Source organism: Electrona antarctica (genome assembly GCF_951216825.1).
Source record: "Electrona antarctica genome assembly, chromosome: 6".
Taxonomy (NCBI): domain Eukaryota; kingdom Metazoa; phylum Chordata; class Actinopteri; order Myctophiformes; family Myctophidae; genus Electrona; species Electrona antarctica.
Window position 1 is genome coordinate 32,054,663 of NC_136811.1, and position 16,178 is coordinate 32,070,840.

The 16,178-nt window shown below is 42.6% G+C and overlaps 1 protein-coding gene across 1 annotated transcript in view; it reads left to right on the plus strand.

Annotated features, from left to right (window-relative positions):
• sh3bp5b (SH3-domain binding protein 5b (BTK-associated)) overlaps positions 1-16,178 on the plus strand; it is a 30,067-nt gene that overhangs the window by 2,517 nt on the left and 11,372 nt on the right. The window contains exon 3 of the mRNA XM_079502639.1: positions 3,206-3,334. Within this exon, the coding sequence (XP_079358765.1) occupies positions 3,206-3,334 (129 nt within the window). The remainder of the gene's footprint in view (positions 1-3,205; positions 3,335-16,178) is intronic.

Here is a 16,178-nt window from a genome sequence, read left to right on the forward strand (position 1 = left end):
GTACGACTGCTGCTCTGAGTCCTAGAGCTCTCTGCTATTCTAAATCCTTTAGACCCGGTATTATTCCTTATACCAACCTTGAAACGTACCTTAGTTACGTCACCAATAATGGTAGTCCCTTATTGGCTGTTGGAGGACACCGACATACATACATACATACATACATACATACATACATACATACATACATACATACATACATACATACATACGGTACAGTAATGGTTTATTTCACCATAACCACTTACTACTGTAAGTATCACAGCTATTTTACATTTGCACATGATGTCTATAAATCTCTTCTCCGAAAATAGCCGATCTGCAGCCCGTGAGCTTGTAGATGAGCTATTTTCGGAGAACAGATAAATTATGGTGATTACCAATCTGGAAAGACAAGAAAAAAATGGATGATCTACATTATTGTTACTATAATAGTGTAGTGTAGAATAGATTAGTATTGTAACGTTTAGCACCCTGAGCTGGAGTCGAACCCCGGCCTCCAACTCAGTAGACAAGGCAAGCAACAAGCCGCGCCAAGAGAGCTAGCTCCCCTGGAGGACTGAAATATTTAGTTGCTGGTTTCTGCCGGACAGTGACGATATATGTAAAAACAATATCTAGGTTGCCTTTTATGTCTGTGTATTGTGTGTGTATATATTACATTGATCATCACCTGTAGATAAACTGTATATCTGAATATCTAAAAATTAATTAATTCATATCAAGCTCTCAAGCCTTTTGAAATAATAACTAACAATTGGGCACACAGAAGAAATTCCCCATTGGGCTGTACATGGACTGTACTTCCGCCTTGCTTATGAACTTATTTTCATAACGCATGGCACTGTCATAACTTTTACCAGCAAAAACGGAAACGAAAGAAATGCTTACAAATAACAAAATCGTTTATTTTATTAAATTGTTTATTTGTTATACTTACGCTAATCGATTAGCCCGATTAACTGTTGAAGGCCTAGTTGATGAGAAGAATTGCATCACTGTTTGACCCCAGATGTGAGGACAGAGTGTCCGCATTGCAGCTTCCGCATCTCTGCTAAGTAAATGCAACAACATTTGGCACCAACATTAAGTAACTCATGGTGTCTTTAGGCTTATTCTGACTGTAAGAGCTACACATGTGTCAGTCTAAAAGGAACAGTACTCTTCTGAACTCAAGTATAGTATAGGTCATTTAAAAATAAATATTCAAGCCATATGTTTTGTTCTTGATACTATCATCGTCGTTTTGTGTCATATTTTGCTTTGCATTCGCTACTGTGCATGTGCAACTATCAGCAGATTGTAAGGGAAGAGAGATGGCTCACTCCTCTTTAGTTTAGTTACACTTAACACTGGAAAAACTATGGTTAAGTGGGAAAACACCCATGATAAATTGCAAAAAACTTGATTCGATTAATCGATTACTAAATTAGTTGACAACTAATTGAATAATCGATTTGATTACGATTAATCGATTAATCGTTGCAGCCCTACCTCTGATTGGCCTACCGAACCTCCCCTTCTGTGACACACGCAGAAGCTTGGCAAGCTTCCGCTATGCTTCGCAAGGAATCTTGGGAAAGCTTGCCTCCATACATGCCCAAGAGTCGACGGAGTCGCCTACATGCCTTTATGTCTATGAGCGTCATGTCCAGGGGGTGTACTTGTACATCATGTCCAGGGGGTGTACTTGTACATCATGTCCAGGGGTGTACTTGTACATCATGTCCAGGGGGTGTACTTGTACATCATGTACAGGGGGTGTACTTGTATATCATGTACAGGGGGTGTACTTGTACATCATGTCCAGGGGGTGTACTTGTATATCATGTCCAGGGGGTGTACTTGTATATCATGTCCAGGGGGTGTACTTGTACATCATGTCCAGGGGGTGTACTTGTACATCATGTCCAGGGGGTGTACTTGTACATCATGTCCAGGGGGTGTACTTGTACATCCTGTCCAGGGGGTGTACTTGTACATCATGTCCAGGGGGTGTACTTGTACATCATGTCCAGGGGGTGTACTTGTACATCATGCCCAGGGGGTGTACTTGTATATCATGTCCAGGGGGTGTACTTGTACATCATGTCCAGGGGGTGTACTTGTTAATGTATATCATGTCCAGGGCAGGGCTTGTACATAAAGCTGCCTCAAACAGGAGATAGGCTCCTGCCCTATGGGCCTCATGGCTCCTGCCCTATGGGCCTCATGGCTCCTGCCCTATGGGCCTCATGGCTCGGCAAGGTTTACTTAAATCCCATACAAAGCTGAGATCTTGTCCTTGTCGTCTTCAATTCACCATCCTCCGTGTATTTGCTAATGTGATTAGCAAATACAGAGATTGAAAATAGAATTATTTAGGTCAAGAATTTATTTGCAAATTCTTAATTATCAAGTTTCCTTTGCTTGTTTTACGCCTAGATTGTCCAAACTCTTGGCGCCCTCCCCAGCTCACATGGTCTCTCTCTCTCTCTCACACACACACACACACACACACACACACACACACACACACACACACACACACACACACACACACACACACACACACACACACACACACACACAGAGTGACTCAGTGATCATCTTTTTCTTCAGCATAATTAGCTATTGAAAGATAGCAGATCTAGGCTACAAGCTCATAGTGCGGCACCGAGTGCTGCGTTACTAGTTTGTGATCTTATATTTTTGAACAATTGTGAAAATGTGTTCAAGTCTTTGAATATATATTCTTTCACAGCGAATGTTTTTAACTCAAATCTTTGCTTCTGGGGGTCCCTGGAACAATATTTTGAGATGGGGTCTGCGGCCAAATACATATCGGAGGTCCTTGACATGAAAACCACTGAGGACCACTGATACAGAAACAGGTTTTTCAGGAAACCGTTCGGATTTGTAGAATCTGGTTTAGGGTATCTCATAGATCATCGTAGAAGAATCAAAGGATGGCATATGTTGCCTTGCTCAGATTGTGTACCTAGGATTGATAGGAATTGTTGACACAAAAATTGTTGACACAAAAAAAAATGACTTTAAAATTTTGGCCCAAAATGATCATACATAAAACCCTTTAAATAAAATGTATATAAGGACTTACTGTAAGTTACCATCTGATGTTTATAAATGTAGCCTATATGCTTTCATTTATCCAGACTAAGTAATTTAACTTGGTTTCTCTCTTGTCCTCTCCCTCTGTCATCAGGATGCAAGGCAGAAGTTTCGCTCTGTGCTGGTGGAGGCCACTGTAAAGCTGGATGAGCTGGTGAAGAAGATTGGCAAGGCTGTAGAGGAGTCCAAGCCTTACTGGGAGGCCCGCAGGATAGCCAGACAGGTCAGTAGAGGAGTCCAAGCCTTACTGGGAAGCCCGCAGGATAGCCAGACAGGTCTGTAGAGGAGTCCAAGCCTTACTGGGAGGCCCGCAGGATAGCCAGACAGGTCAGTAGAGGAGTCCAAGCCTTACTGGGAAGCCCGCAGGATAGCCAGACAGGTCAGTAGAGGAGTCCAAGCCTTACTGGGAAGCCCGCAGGATAGCCAGACAGGTCTGTAGAGGAGTCCAAGCCTTACTGGGAGGCCCGCAGGATAGCCAGACAGGTCAGACACCAGGACACCAGGGAGGGAGGGATGGATGAGAGGGAAACGGGATGGATGGGTGAAGGGAGGGTGAGATGGACATCATGGAGATAAAATGTCAGACCGTTAAATTGATTATTTGTAAATGGTAATTGGTTTTCTGTCTCGTCATTGCATGCTAAACCATACTGAGAAGAATCATTGCATCTTCAGTAGAGGTTTCTGTTGACAGCATCCACACATCAGTGGACATTGTACAATAAGATTATTACTTTTCCTTTCCTTTCAGTAGTCATAAAAAAGACATGTTTAACCTGTTTGATCTTCACTCTCAGCCTAATAAGTCAGATAAACACACAGCCACAAATCACAACATCAGTTAGTTGCCATGGCATCCTTTTGTTTGTGTGTGTGTGTGTGTGTGTGTGTGTGTGTGTGTGTGTGTGTGTGTGTGTGTGTGTGTGTGTGTGTGTGTGTGTGTGTGTGTGTGTGTGTGTGTGTGTGTGTGTGTGTGTGTGTGTGTGTGTGTGTGTGTGTGTGTGTGTGTGTGTGTGTCTGTGCGCCTGATCGAGTAGTAGAATTAGCAGCCACCTGTGCTTCTAGATAAGCCAAATGTTCACAGAGGAAGCCCAGGGATCGACTGATGTTAAACCGTTTGAAAGGTTTCTTTGTGCCATTTGTTGCATCTTTTCTCCTGTAAGTAGGCCATTGCATGGTATTGGCAACGCGTATATTTTCTCGCCTGTCTCTGATTGGCCTACCGACACTGCCAGCCTTACCAGAGTTTCATCCGAGGTGGAAGATACATGCTGGATAGTCTGCCGCGAGGTTACTCCGTGGTGGGAAATAAATAAATAATACAAGTACAATATACTACTAGAGAGTAGAGAATGACAGCTTGGCACGCACGACAGTAACTTTTAGTTCTCTTTTCCCTTGATCTTTATCTTTTTCAGTATAACGGTATTAATTTACTATAATTAGATTAATACCTTGCTCTTTATCTTTTTTAGTACAACAGTATTAGTTTACTATAATTAGATTAATACCTTGATCTTTATCTTTTTTAGTATAATAGATTAATAATAGATTAATACACGATAATCAACACTAACACTTTATTCAATCAAAGCAAACGGCACAAACAATATTAGTTTGCCTCTTCTACAAAAATGAGTCGCGTGTTGCCATACACCACGGAGTACCCTTGCATCTCGGAGGACAGGCAAGAGCGGCAGGCCAATTGGAGGCAGACGGGGCGTTACCATGTCTATGCTCGGACGTAGAATAGGTATACGCATTGGCAACATAATAATAATCATTTTTATTGTGTAATGCAAACTGGCTGTTGAGGAATGCAGGACTGACTTTTCAGTTTGATTAGACTTTTTCACCCTTCCAAAATGCCTCTGCTGGTAATCATAAGCTAGCAGCTTTGAACATTCAAATTTACTCAGTTGATAATAAATAAATAAATGGGCTAATCCAGCTCTAAGAGCTGTGCTGGTTTTGTGAAGTACAGCATATGGCTATGAATGCAATGAAATGAATGAAATACAGGATTTTTCATTCAAGTTGATTCTTATTGCAATGCATCGCATTGTAAGCTTATAGATTGGCAATTTCTTTACTGTCTATTTTCTTTTTTTTATTAATGTTTTGAAACTTTTCACCTATAATTAATGACCTGCCCAGAATTAGAATACATGAATCAATAATGTTTTTGAATCTATTAAATTGATATGTTTGCTGTTGCACCTATACATCGGATGACCTACAGCAGTGGTTCCCAAACGTTTTAGCCCATGACCCAAAAGAGAAATTAGACATTTGCCCGGGACCCAAACTAGTGAAAATAGCAGACCTACAAGCTCACAATGCGTCGCTTCGCGCCCAACCAAAAATAAAGAGACCCATAAAGATGTGTCCGCGACCCACAAATGGGTCCCGACCCACTGTTTGGGAAACCTACAGTATGTGATCATAAACATAATATGGGTATGTTGTAAATGCAGCTTATGTTAACCCTGTTGCCATAACCTATTACACTTTACTGGAATGACACTTTGGTTTTGGTGCATTGAACATCCCTGACATCAAACCCACAAAGCTTCCCCATGGGAACTGAGAAGGGGATGTATAGTTTTGTTTTGGTTCTCCTTACCCTTCAGCTCACCTGCTGACAGATATATTTCTGCCCTTTCTCAAGAGGAAATGCAGATCGAATCATAGTATGCAATGTGTGTGTAACTGTGAGTTATGGGAGTGTTGCCTATTAGGTGTTAGGAGTTTAGAGTTTGGGCTGTACTCTCCAAGCATGCTTGAATTAACGTGTGACTCAGGGTAAAGCTGCAGATGTTTCTGGTGAAGCAGAGTACTAATTATGTTCAAGACTATCTGGTGGTCAGGATTTAAATCTTCCCAGAAGGTCCAATATTTCATCCTTCGTGTCCCCAAGAATCCAGCCTATGAAAGTGCCCTTGTTTGAACACTTTGAATGAGAAACCTTTCAACAACAAGCCAGCTTTATCTTCAATCTGTATTTCTACACTGATCTAACTAAGCTTTATAGGGTTTCTCAAAAGCTTCTTAGAAAAGACCTCTGCTTCATAGATAATGTAAGGGCCAAGATGTTTCTTGGAAAGCGACCTTGTAGATTTGTATCAATCCTTTCTCAGTTTGTCTCTTTGCTTGGTCCGCTCACTGCTAGCTAGACTGCAGTGGCGTTTTTATCAGATCTATGTCTCGCTGCACTGCAGAGCAGCCAAGCTCCTAATAACAATCTTACACTGGATGCTCTCACTGCAAGGAATGTGATGATGACCACAGCTAAGGTTGTTCTGGATAAGACTATTGTGTTGGATAGTTTTCAATGAAAGTCCTATAGAAGATTAATTGTAATAATACTAAGAACTTCCATCCAGCCCACCTTCTATCATAGCAATACATGGTATATGCATCTTGAACTTGTGGCAGATAACCGCTAAATGTCATGGTGAATTCAGCCGATAACGAGCCTGGCATTATTTGTTTGAAAATGTGTCTTTATTTTTTATTTGTTTTGTATTAATTTGTTTTTACACCAACAGCATTTACCTACAGTATTATGCCATAACTGTGCTTGATGCACACATCAAAAGAGAGCTGTCCTGATTCAGCCTATTATTAACTCCAAGTGTCTGCAAATGCATTCACTTGATGATGTAGCACAAATGACTTCAACATCAATGAAGAAAACATGTAACATTTATTTTGGCCAGCACACTTTGTTTCCATTGGCACATAATTCTTACGACATAGACACTGCAAGTGTGCAGCAGCTCTACAGTGTACAGGACCATACTGTATGTACCATTACATACTTAGGCCAAGACAAGACTGTTTTACAAGTAGACCTTGTGTACTGCTATGAACATGCAGCACACCCCTGAGATTGATCTCGACAGAGTAAGAACATTCTGTACTGTGGGAGCTCTAAAATAAATGTTTTATGTGTGTGCTTTTTGCAATTTGGCGGATGGTGAGGGTTCATTGGAATCACTTTCTTGGCAAAGATTCTGAAATGGATCAGCCATGTTTCCGGTTGAATTTAGGGTGCATGTGAGAGAGAGGCATGTAATCATCTGTTTTTAACCCACCATTAATAAGGCGTTCGTATCTGTCTTTTCTGTCTCTCCATTTCCCACTGGTGGACCCCAAAAAACATTTGTGTTCTTCCTCAGCTTATTTGCCATGTTTTGGATACGGTGAGATTTTCCTGCACAGAAGGGAAATGGGTACTGTACCCATGTAAATGAATGAATGCAGAATATTAGTTATATTATAGCGGGACATGAACACACTGACACACACATGCACGCGCGCCATTAGTTGGTCAGATGTGAGTAGTAGCCTGCCCTGGACACAGAAACACGTCTGATTATATGATTCACACTCGTACTAATGCACTTGATGCCATGGCCATCAACTGCTATATCAGATAGACTTGATGTCTGTGCCCAATGATATGAGGGGGGGGGGGGGGGGGGGTGTGTGTGTGTGTCTGTGTGTCAAAGAACGTCTGTGTGTCTGTGCTGTGCTGTGCTGTGCTGTGCTGTGCCTTACACACTGTTTTGATTTCAAAATATGGCCGCCATTATTGCACAGTGTGTGCTTTCAATCCACCCTCCAAATTACCCTTCCTTCCTTTTTTTCCTCCTCCATCCCTGCATAGCTCTGCCGTTCTCAGTCATCACTCGTCTGTAGTACTCTCTACTGTACACCAACACTACGACTGTTAGTTTTTAGTTGTCAGTGAATTGGAAAGTCTTTGCACGCGCTCACCCATGCTGTAGTACTGATAAGTGCACATTATTTACTGTTGGAGATAAGCAAGGAGTGTTGAAGGGGCGGAGGGAAACCGCTTACTTTAACCTTGGAGTTTAAGAATGAAATGCAATTAATGTTGTTTGTAAAACAAACCAGGCAGATATCTTCCTGTTACAGGACGATGGTGTCTCTAACTCCCAGGAACATGTTGTCCTGTTGTTATAGAACAGTCCCCCAGGAACATGCTATAAACACTTACATAATCTAAAACCTGAATTTAAAATTAACGGATAGGAGGAATAGATTAATAATACTCAAATCTTTTGCTCAGTATTGTTCAACATGACCACTGTTAATGGACATATCGGCTATTGTGGGAATGAAACCTGTGATCTTTGATTGATTGAAATATTTATTAACAGTTTGCAGAATTACAGTACATTTCAAGCACAAACTCAATACAAAGACTGTTAACTGTGAGTGGACGTCCCAATAAAGCATTACACTTGTTTACAAGAGGGTCCACCTTGTTCAATTCATCAAAACATTTAGAGACGTACAAATAGACACTTCTATATAGTCAAAGAACAGAACAGGAATTCATCATAAAGGAGGTAAAAAGGGAAAAGAAACATATACAGTGAGGGGAAAAAGGGGTGGGGGGATTCAGATTTTACGGGGGCCAGTTTCGAATTGCAGCCGTCCGTAGGTGCCCTTTGAGAGCGGCTTTGAAGGAGTCAAGGGATTCGCATGTCTTAATGACTGTTGGTAGGGCGTTCCACATTTTGGTGGCATAGGAGCGAAAATAATTTAGTCCCTTGTTTGTGCCGAATCTGGGTTGTACATGGTTCGTTGCACTCCCTCTGGTGTTGTGGGTGTGGACTTCGTTAACATTAAGGAAGTATCTAGACAGGTACATGGGTATCTTGGTGGTGTATCGAATCTGGTGGACCAGACCCATTGCAAGATGCTGTACTCTGTCGTCGACCCTAAGCCATTCCAGCCTGTCAAAGTGGGCAGGGGTGAGGTGGGTTCGGCCAAGTACGAGCCTGACCAGTTTGTTTTGGGAAGTCTGGAGCCTAGTTTTAAGGGCCTTTGAGGTGCTGTGGTACCAGGAGGTGCATGCATATTAAGGTCTTCAAGGTGTTTTTGTTGACCAGTGAGGAGATCCTGTAAAGGAATCTTGTTCTTTGGTTGACTTTTTTGATTACGTTGGTGGCCATTTTATCACCGGAAAGATTAGCCTCCAGGATGGAACCTAGGTAGGTAATTTCATCTTTACGTGTGATAACATTGTCACCCACTCTAACCAAGAAGTAATTTGCCTTGCTGAGATTACTATTAGATCCAAAGAGAATGGATTCAGTTTTTCCCAGGTGTAAAGATAGTTTGTTATCAGCGAGCCAGGTGCAGATTCTACCGAGTTCAGAGCTGAGGGCCTTTTCAACCTGCAGTTTGTTCCTGTCCGAGATTAGCAGTGCCGAGTCATCTGCGAACAGGAACAAGTTGCAGTCACAAGCTGATGTCATGTCGTTTACATATATTAGGAACAGTAAAGGCCCTAGTATGCTTCCTTGTGGAACACCACAACTCACTGGGAGGGGGCTGTGGAATGATCTCTTTAGCCAATGTATGTCCCCACATGCTCCTTAATAGTGCTACTGCATATTTCAATCACTAACCACTTTGAATGCACATCTTTCTCTGTGTGCTGCTGAGTCTGCTCTTCTGGTATCTGAACCTATGAACAGTTTTAAACTTTCAGGAGTGTTCTTTGTAACATCATGAAATATAGATTACCTTCATTTTACTTTCTACTTTACATGCCTCTTGATTATTTAGTTACTTTTGGCGAAAGTCACTCAAGAGTTTTCAACCCCTCAACAGTCCTGATCCAAACTCTCCAGCTGTCCCCTGGTGTGGTAGACAGAAGGTGGTATAAGTGAGTATAACAGAGGTGTTATGTTGTGTGGGTCTGAAAAATAAAGAGTTTAGACAGGTATTGAATGAATAATCTTTTTTATTTTTCTTGATTTGTCCCATGTTGAGTTGTCCTTCCCCTACAAATTACTTGTCGAAATGGGCGGACACGTGGGGACACAGTGATTCTCTGGCAAATGCATACAATTGTTAAGCACACGTGCTTAGTATTGATACAATCGATTATTTGCATTTCAAAACGATATGATACAAAGTCAAACGATGAAATAGAATTTGATTTTTCGATGCAGTTACGATATTGTTACACCCCTATCCATTACCGCTCTTATCTCTTGCAGCGACTGAGGTCCATTTAACAAGAAACAATTTAAATAAATCATATGCCACAGGCTCCTCTGCATTTTCTATACAGTATGTACGCACACACGCGCACACACGCGCGCGCACACACGCGCGCACACACACACACACACACACACACACACACACACACACACACACACACACACACACACACACACACACACACACACACACACACACACACACACACACACACACACACACACACACACACACACACACACACACACACACACACACACAGACTGTATCTATCAACTGGGATTTTGCAAGTCACCCGAGTGTTGCGCCGAATGTGGTGACCTATCGATTTCTGTTCCACCCGCTGGCTGCAGCTGTCTTCCAGTGGACAAGGTTTGCAGCAGATGAGGTGAGGTCACGTGCTGTTAATCGGCCAATCATCAAAAGGTCATGCAAACGTCCCTTTTCTTTCCCGTTTTCTTTTCCCGTCTGTTTATCAGCTTTTGGCCATTTCACAGCCTGTTGCAAAAACCTACCTACAGTACACGGCAAAACCATGAAAAGAGATGGATAGGAGGACACTGTTGTAGGACGACATTATTAAAAGGGAAAGGAAGAGAGATTGAACATTCTGTAAGTTGGACAGTGGTATCCAAGACAGTGGTATCAGACGGGAAGGAAAGAGAGGGAAGAGAGACATGGATAACATAATGCATACCCAGAAAAAGAAAAATGCATGTTCTGCCTGGTGTTGTTTAAGTTATGTCCTCCATGAGTACAGCTTTACATAGATTAGACAGATGCAGGGCTTTGTGGATTCACATACGGGGGGGTTAACGGAGGGAAAAGGAGAGGGAGAAGCAATGAGGCAATATCTCAGTCCTTTAGACGATGATCCTCTGGAATGGTGACAGTGGGGATTATTATAATATCTTTGGCACGGCTAGAATTGAGTGCAGTGAGGGGGAGAGTGTACTATGATGGCTAAAGAGAACAAGTAGAGATGGGGGGGGTGACTTCAGTTGATGTATGAGATTGTTCTGGCTCTGAGTAAAGGAGACTGGAGCCCACAAACCTGTCTCATTAAAGATGGATGGAAAATGGCAATGTGCTGCATTTTGGGTAGAGATAGACCTGCAGTCCATTGTGCCAGGAGGAAGCAGTTTGTGTTTTTAGACTATGACACTATGGGCAGTATTATGCGTGTCTTAAGTACCAGGTCTTATTACTTAACTTAAGACCTGGAGGCGTGGTCAATGCTGTTTGGCCACTCAGAATAGCCAAATGGCATTGATCACGCCTCCAGGTCTTAAGTTAAGTAATAACACCTGGTACTTAAGACACGCATAATACTGCCCTATGTGTGAATTGTGCTTCTTATTTCTTTTTGTTTCTCTACTCATTTCCACTCCCTATCTCTTCTCTTTTGAGGGATTGGCTGGACTGGTACGAGGGGGCGAGTTGGGTGGATTTGAGGGGGGAGGAAACGTGTGTGTGTGTGTGTGTGTGTGTGTGTGTGTGTGTGTGTGTGTGTGTGTGTGTGTGTGTGTGTGTGTGTGTGTGTGTGTGTGTGTGTGTGTGTGTGTGTGTGTGTGTGTGTGTGTGTGTGTGTGTGTGTGTGTGTGTGTGTGTGTGTGTGTGTGTGTGTGTGTGTGTGTGTGTGTGTGTGTGTGTGTGTGTGTGTGTGTGTGTGTGTGTGTGTACACACACACACACGAGAGAATATAGAGAATATACTAGTCTCCTGCAGGTGAATGCAGAGCTCAGTGAATAAAGGGGAAGTTCGCACCAGATGAACTGTCGCACCAAAAGGCGACAAAGGGCCATAGATTAACTTGTCTTTGCATCCAGGCTACCGGCAGCTTTATTGGAGAGCTGATCAATAACTATTAAATATAAAAAATCGTAAACCAACGTTTCGACCTAGCAATGTCTTCTTCAGGGAAACATTTTCAGTATATTAGTTTGTCAACATGCATCCTGCTCATTTCTTTGTTACATGTATGTGGCGTGTATTAAAGTATGTACTGCTGCAAAGTTGGACCAGAGTTTTGCATTGGCTTCTTTTTTAGTTTTCAAGCCTAAGGCATGTCTACCTTATTTGCAGTGGTGTAATGGTGATTTTTCTTCCGGTACCACGGCACGGTGTGCACGTGCATCACGCGCCTACATGTGCGCATGCACACACAGAAAAACTGATCACCTATTATGCCTAGTCGTGTTTATATGAGAGCTTTAGACAAACAAACACACTGGCAAACAGAAAACCAAATAAGGTGTCTATATACAGTACAGTCAATCAGTGCGTCATAAAGTGTATCACTGCATCTTGTCATAAAGGCAAGAAAAATAAAGGCAACAGTGCAAAGCCAAACAAAGTGTCCAATGGTCAGTGCAAGGAAGCGTGAGACAAACGGCAAAACAAACAGCAAATGAGCTTCTGAAAGAGTATCCAACATTATGTTGTTAAAGATTAACAGGAAACGAGCAAAATTGGGTCAGGGGAAATTATGGAATGTTAAACTGAAATGTGTAACCATGGTAACCATGGTTATTGTAGGCCTATATATGCAGAGAAGATGTTCTTCACTTCATAAATTATAAAAAACACACAATATGCAAAATTGACCTTTTTTTTAAAAAAAAAACGTTTCTTGACTAAAATAGACCAAACGGGCTGGTAGTGTTTACTAGTCTAGAGAGTGTTTGATAGAGAGAGGCAGGGGCACAGGATGAGAACATGTGTACTGTAGTTTGGAAGTCTTGTGGCCAACGTGACAGACTGACACACTTTTTACAGGATGATGTTATGGGTGAAAAAAGAAAAAGTTACAGTCCCTGTCTTTCACTTTCTGACATGAACAAATGTGTATATTTGTGACTTTCAATAAGACCCAAAGTATCGGTCTGATAATTCCCCACCCTATACACAGGTGTGTCGTGTCAGAAAAGGGGAACCAGAATTAGGAATTGGACCCAAGTACATACCGACATGAATGGTATAGTAAGTGGATTGTATTTATATTGTCTTTCCAACACTTCAAAGCTCTTTACGGTGTATTTCACATTCACCCACACATTCCCACTGGCAGTGGAGGAACCACACAAGGCATCAACCTGGTCATCTGAGAGTGTTAAGGGGTTAAGTGTCTTCCTCAAGGACACTTCTACATGCAGCCAGGAGGAGGGAATTTAACTGGGAACGTTCCAACTTCTAGACAACCTTCTGAGCCTGGTACAGGACTAACAGGATAGGGCATATGATGCAAGAAGACCGTAGAACAGATGCATGTTATATAGACAATACGGTACACATGACAATTCTATATGCAACATTGAATCATTGTGCATTCAAGGAGCATGGTATACAGAAGAAGAGGCCATATGATGGGAACAAGGCAGAGGTTGTTTTGGCTTTTGCTGCACTGGCACATTGATGGCCACGGCTAATATAATTACACTGAGCACGGGGTGATGTCAGAAGGTCTGGAAATATGCTAGCTTGCAGGTCGTCTCTGTGGCCTTTCCAAGAAAAATGTGTCACGTGTCGACTGACAGTTTATCCGGAGAGGAATCTCCTAATTTGTAGCCTGATGTTTTTGCTGACATTGTTGTCCTCAATACGGGATTTCATTCTGTATATGGTCTGTTTGTGATGGTGACCTAGATTTTAACTGATAATAGGAAAGATGGATGGAGAGAGTAAAGTTACTTAGTGGAGCTGTTGGGTCCTCAAGTCCGTCTCGAAATGCTTTGCTCAACTAGGAACTGAAGACAATCTCACAGCCTTTGGACTGGGTGGAAACAATTAGAGAGTTAGAAAAATAGAAAACTACATTGCAGAATTTATTAAAAGTCCATGACACTTCATTTTGGGACAGTGATTGGTTTCCAAAGCAGAAGGCGTATGTTTGTTAGTGCCATTCTAGCAGCTACCAGCTAGTAATGTGTTTGTAGTTTTATTTATAGAAGTCCCGAGGTGATCAGTAGGTGGAGATCTCAGATTTTCAGGTATCATGAGAGTGAGACTAGCATCCCCTTGACAAATGAAAATATACTTAAAATGTGTTGTGGCCCAGGAAAGGTCATTCTCAAGTAGAGCAGTGTTTCAAAACATAGAAACCGTCACAGACAACAAGAAAATGTTATTTGAAATGGAAAGAAAAACACACGCATGCTTGTACACTTATCTGTCTTTATTCTGACACACACACGCACGCACGCACGCACGCACACACACACACACACACACACACACAAACAACTTTGTTTGGTTTAAAGCCATGACTCAGCTCTTTTCACCCACAGATATATAATGAGCTTAACACAATACAGTCGGCTAGGAAGACGTACTGCCAGTTGCTACAATGAAGAGATTAGAAGTGGAAAGTAGGAGGAAACTGGAAAAGATTAACTTTGTGCATCTTGATGTTGCATTACTGTAACAGCTAGGGGCACCAACTGTGAGAAAACGCTAATGTTACTTCCACCAAATTAATTACATTTCCCCCAGAAACGGATAAATTAGTGACTATCGTCAATGGTAACAGAGCCACCTCCCCGACAATTGCGCCCGGAAAATTGGTTTGGACCACAATTCTTATATGAGACGATTCTAAGATGACCCAATGTTGTTCTGCAAAGAGAAATTACCTCCGTGACCCAGGGGATGAACGAGTGACACCAGGACCTTACGTATAATAGGCCAGTGGTGGCCTGGGCCGTGGCTCAGCGGTCCAGGCACCTTGGCTGGTAATCCAGTCTGGCAGTGTGCCGCGGGTTCGACTCCCGATCCCGACGGCCTTTACTGCATGTCACCCCCCCATCTCTCTCCCCATTTCCTGTCAGCCTACTGTCTGTCCCTCCATAAAAAATATAAAATAAAGGCGAAAGCCACAAAAAAAAAACATTTAATAGGCCAGTGGTTCTCAAAGTCTGGTCAGGGTAGTCATGGAGGGCGTTCCAAAGGGGTCTCCAGCAAAATGAGTACTCTGTTACCTCGCCACTTACGGTGACTTACCATTATACATTAGACAACTATAGAAGTTTGTTTGAACTACTAAATATCTAACAAAAATCTTCTTATGGGGATCCTTGTTACAAGACATTAAAATGGGGGTCCATGGCCTAATATGTGTAAATTTAGAGTCTGTGACACAAACGTATTTGAGAACCGCTGTTTTAGGCTACATCTCTACAGTATTTTCTGTCTGAGCCCAGGAGAGCACACATACTGTACAGTGACCAGGAGAGCACACATACTGTACAGTGACCAGGAGAGCACACATACTGTACAGTGACCAGGAGAGCACACATACTGTACAGTGACCAGGAGAGCACACATACTGTACAGTGACCAGGAGAGCACACATACTGTACAGTGACCAGGAGAGCACACATACTGTACAGTGACCAGGAGAGCACACATACTGTACAGTGACCAGGAGAGCACACATACTGTACAGTGACCAGGAGAGCACACATACTGTACAGTGACCAGGAGAGCACACATACTGTACAGTGACCAGGAGAGCACACATACTGTACAGTGACCAGGAGAGCACACATACTGTACAGTGACCAGGAGAGCACACATACTGTACAGTGACCAGGAGAGCACACATACTGTACAGTGACCAGGAGAGCACACATACTGTACAGTGACCAGGAGAGCACACATACTGTACAGTGACCAGGAGAGCACACATACTGTACAGTGACCAGGAGAGCACACATACTGTACAGTGACCAGGAGAGCACACATACTGTACAGTGACCAGGAGAGCACACATACTGTACAGTGACCAGGAGAGCACACATACTGTACAGTGACCAGGAGAGCACACATACTGTACAGTGACCAGGAGAGCACACATACTGTACAGTGACCAGGAGAGCACACATACTGTACAGTGACCAGGAGAGCACACATACTGTACAGTGACCAGGAGAGCACACATACTGTACAGTGACCAGGAGAGCACACATACTGTACAGTGACCAGGAGAGCACACATACTGTACAGTGACCAG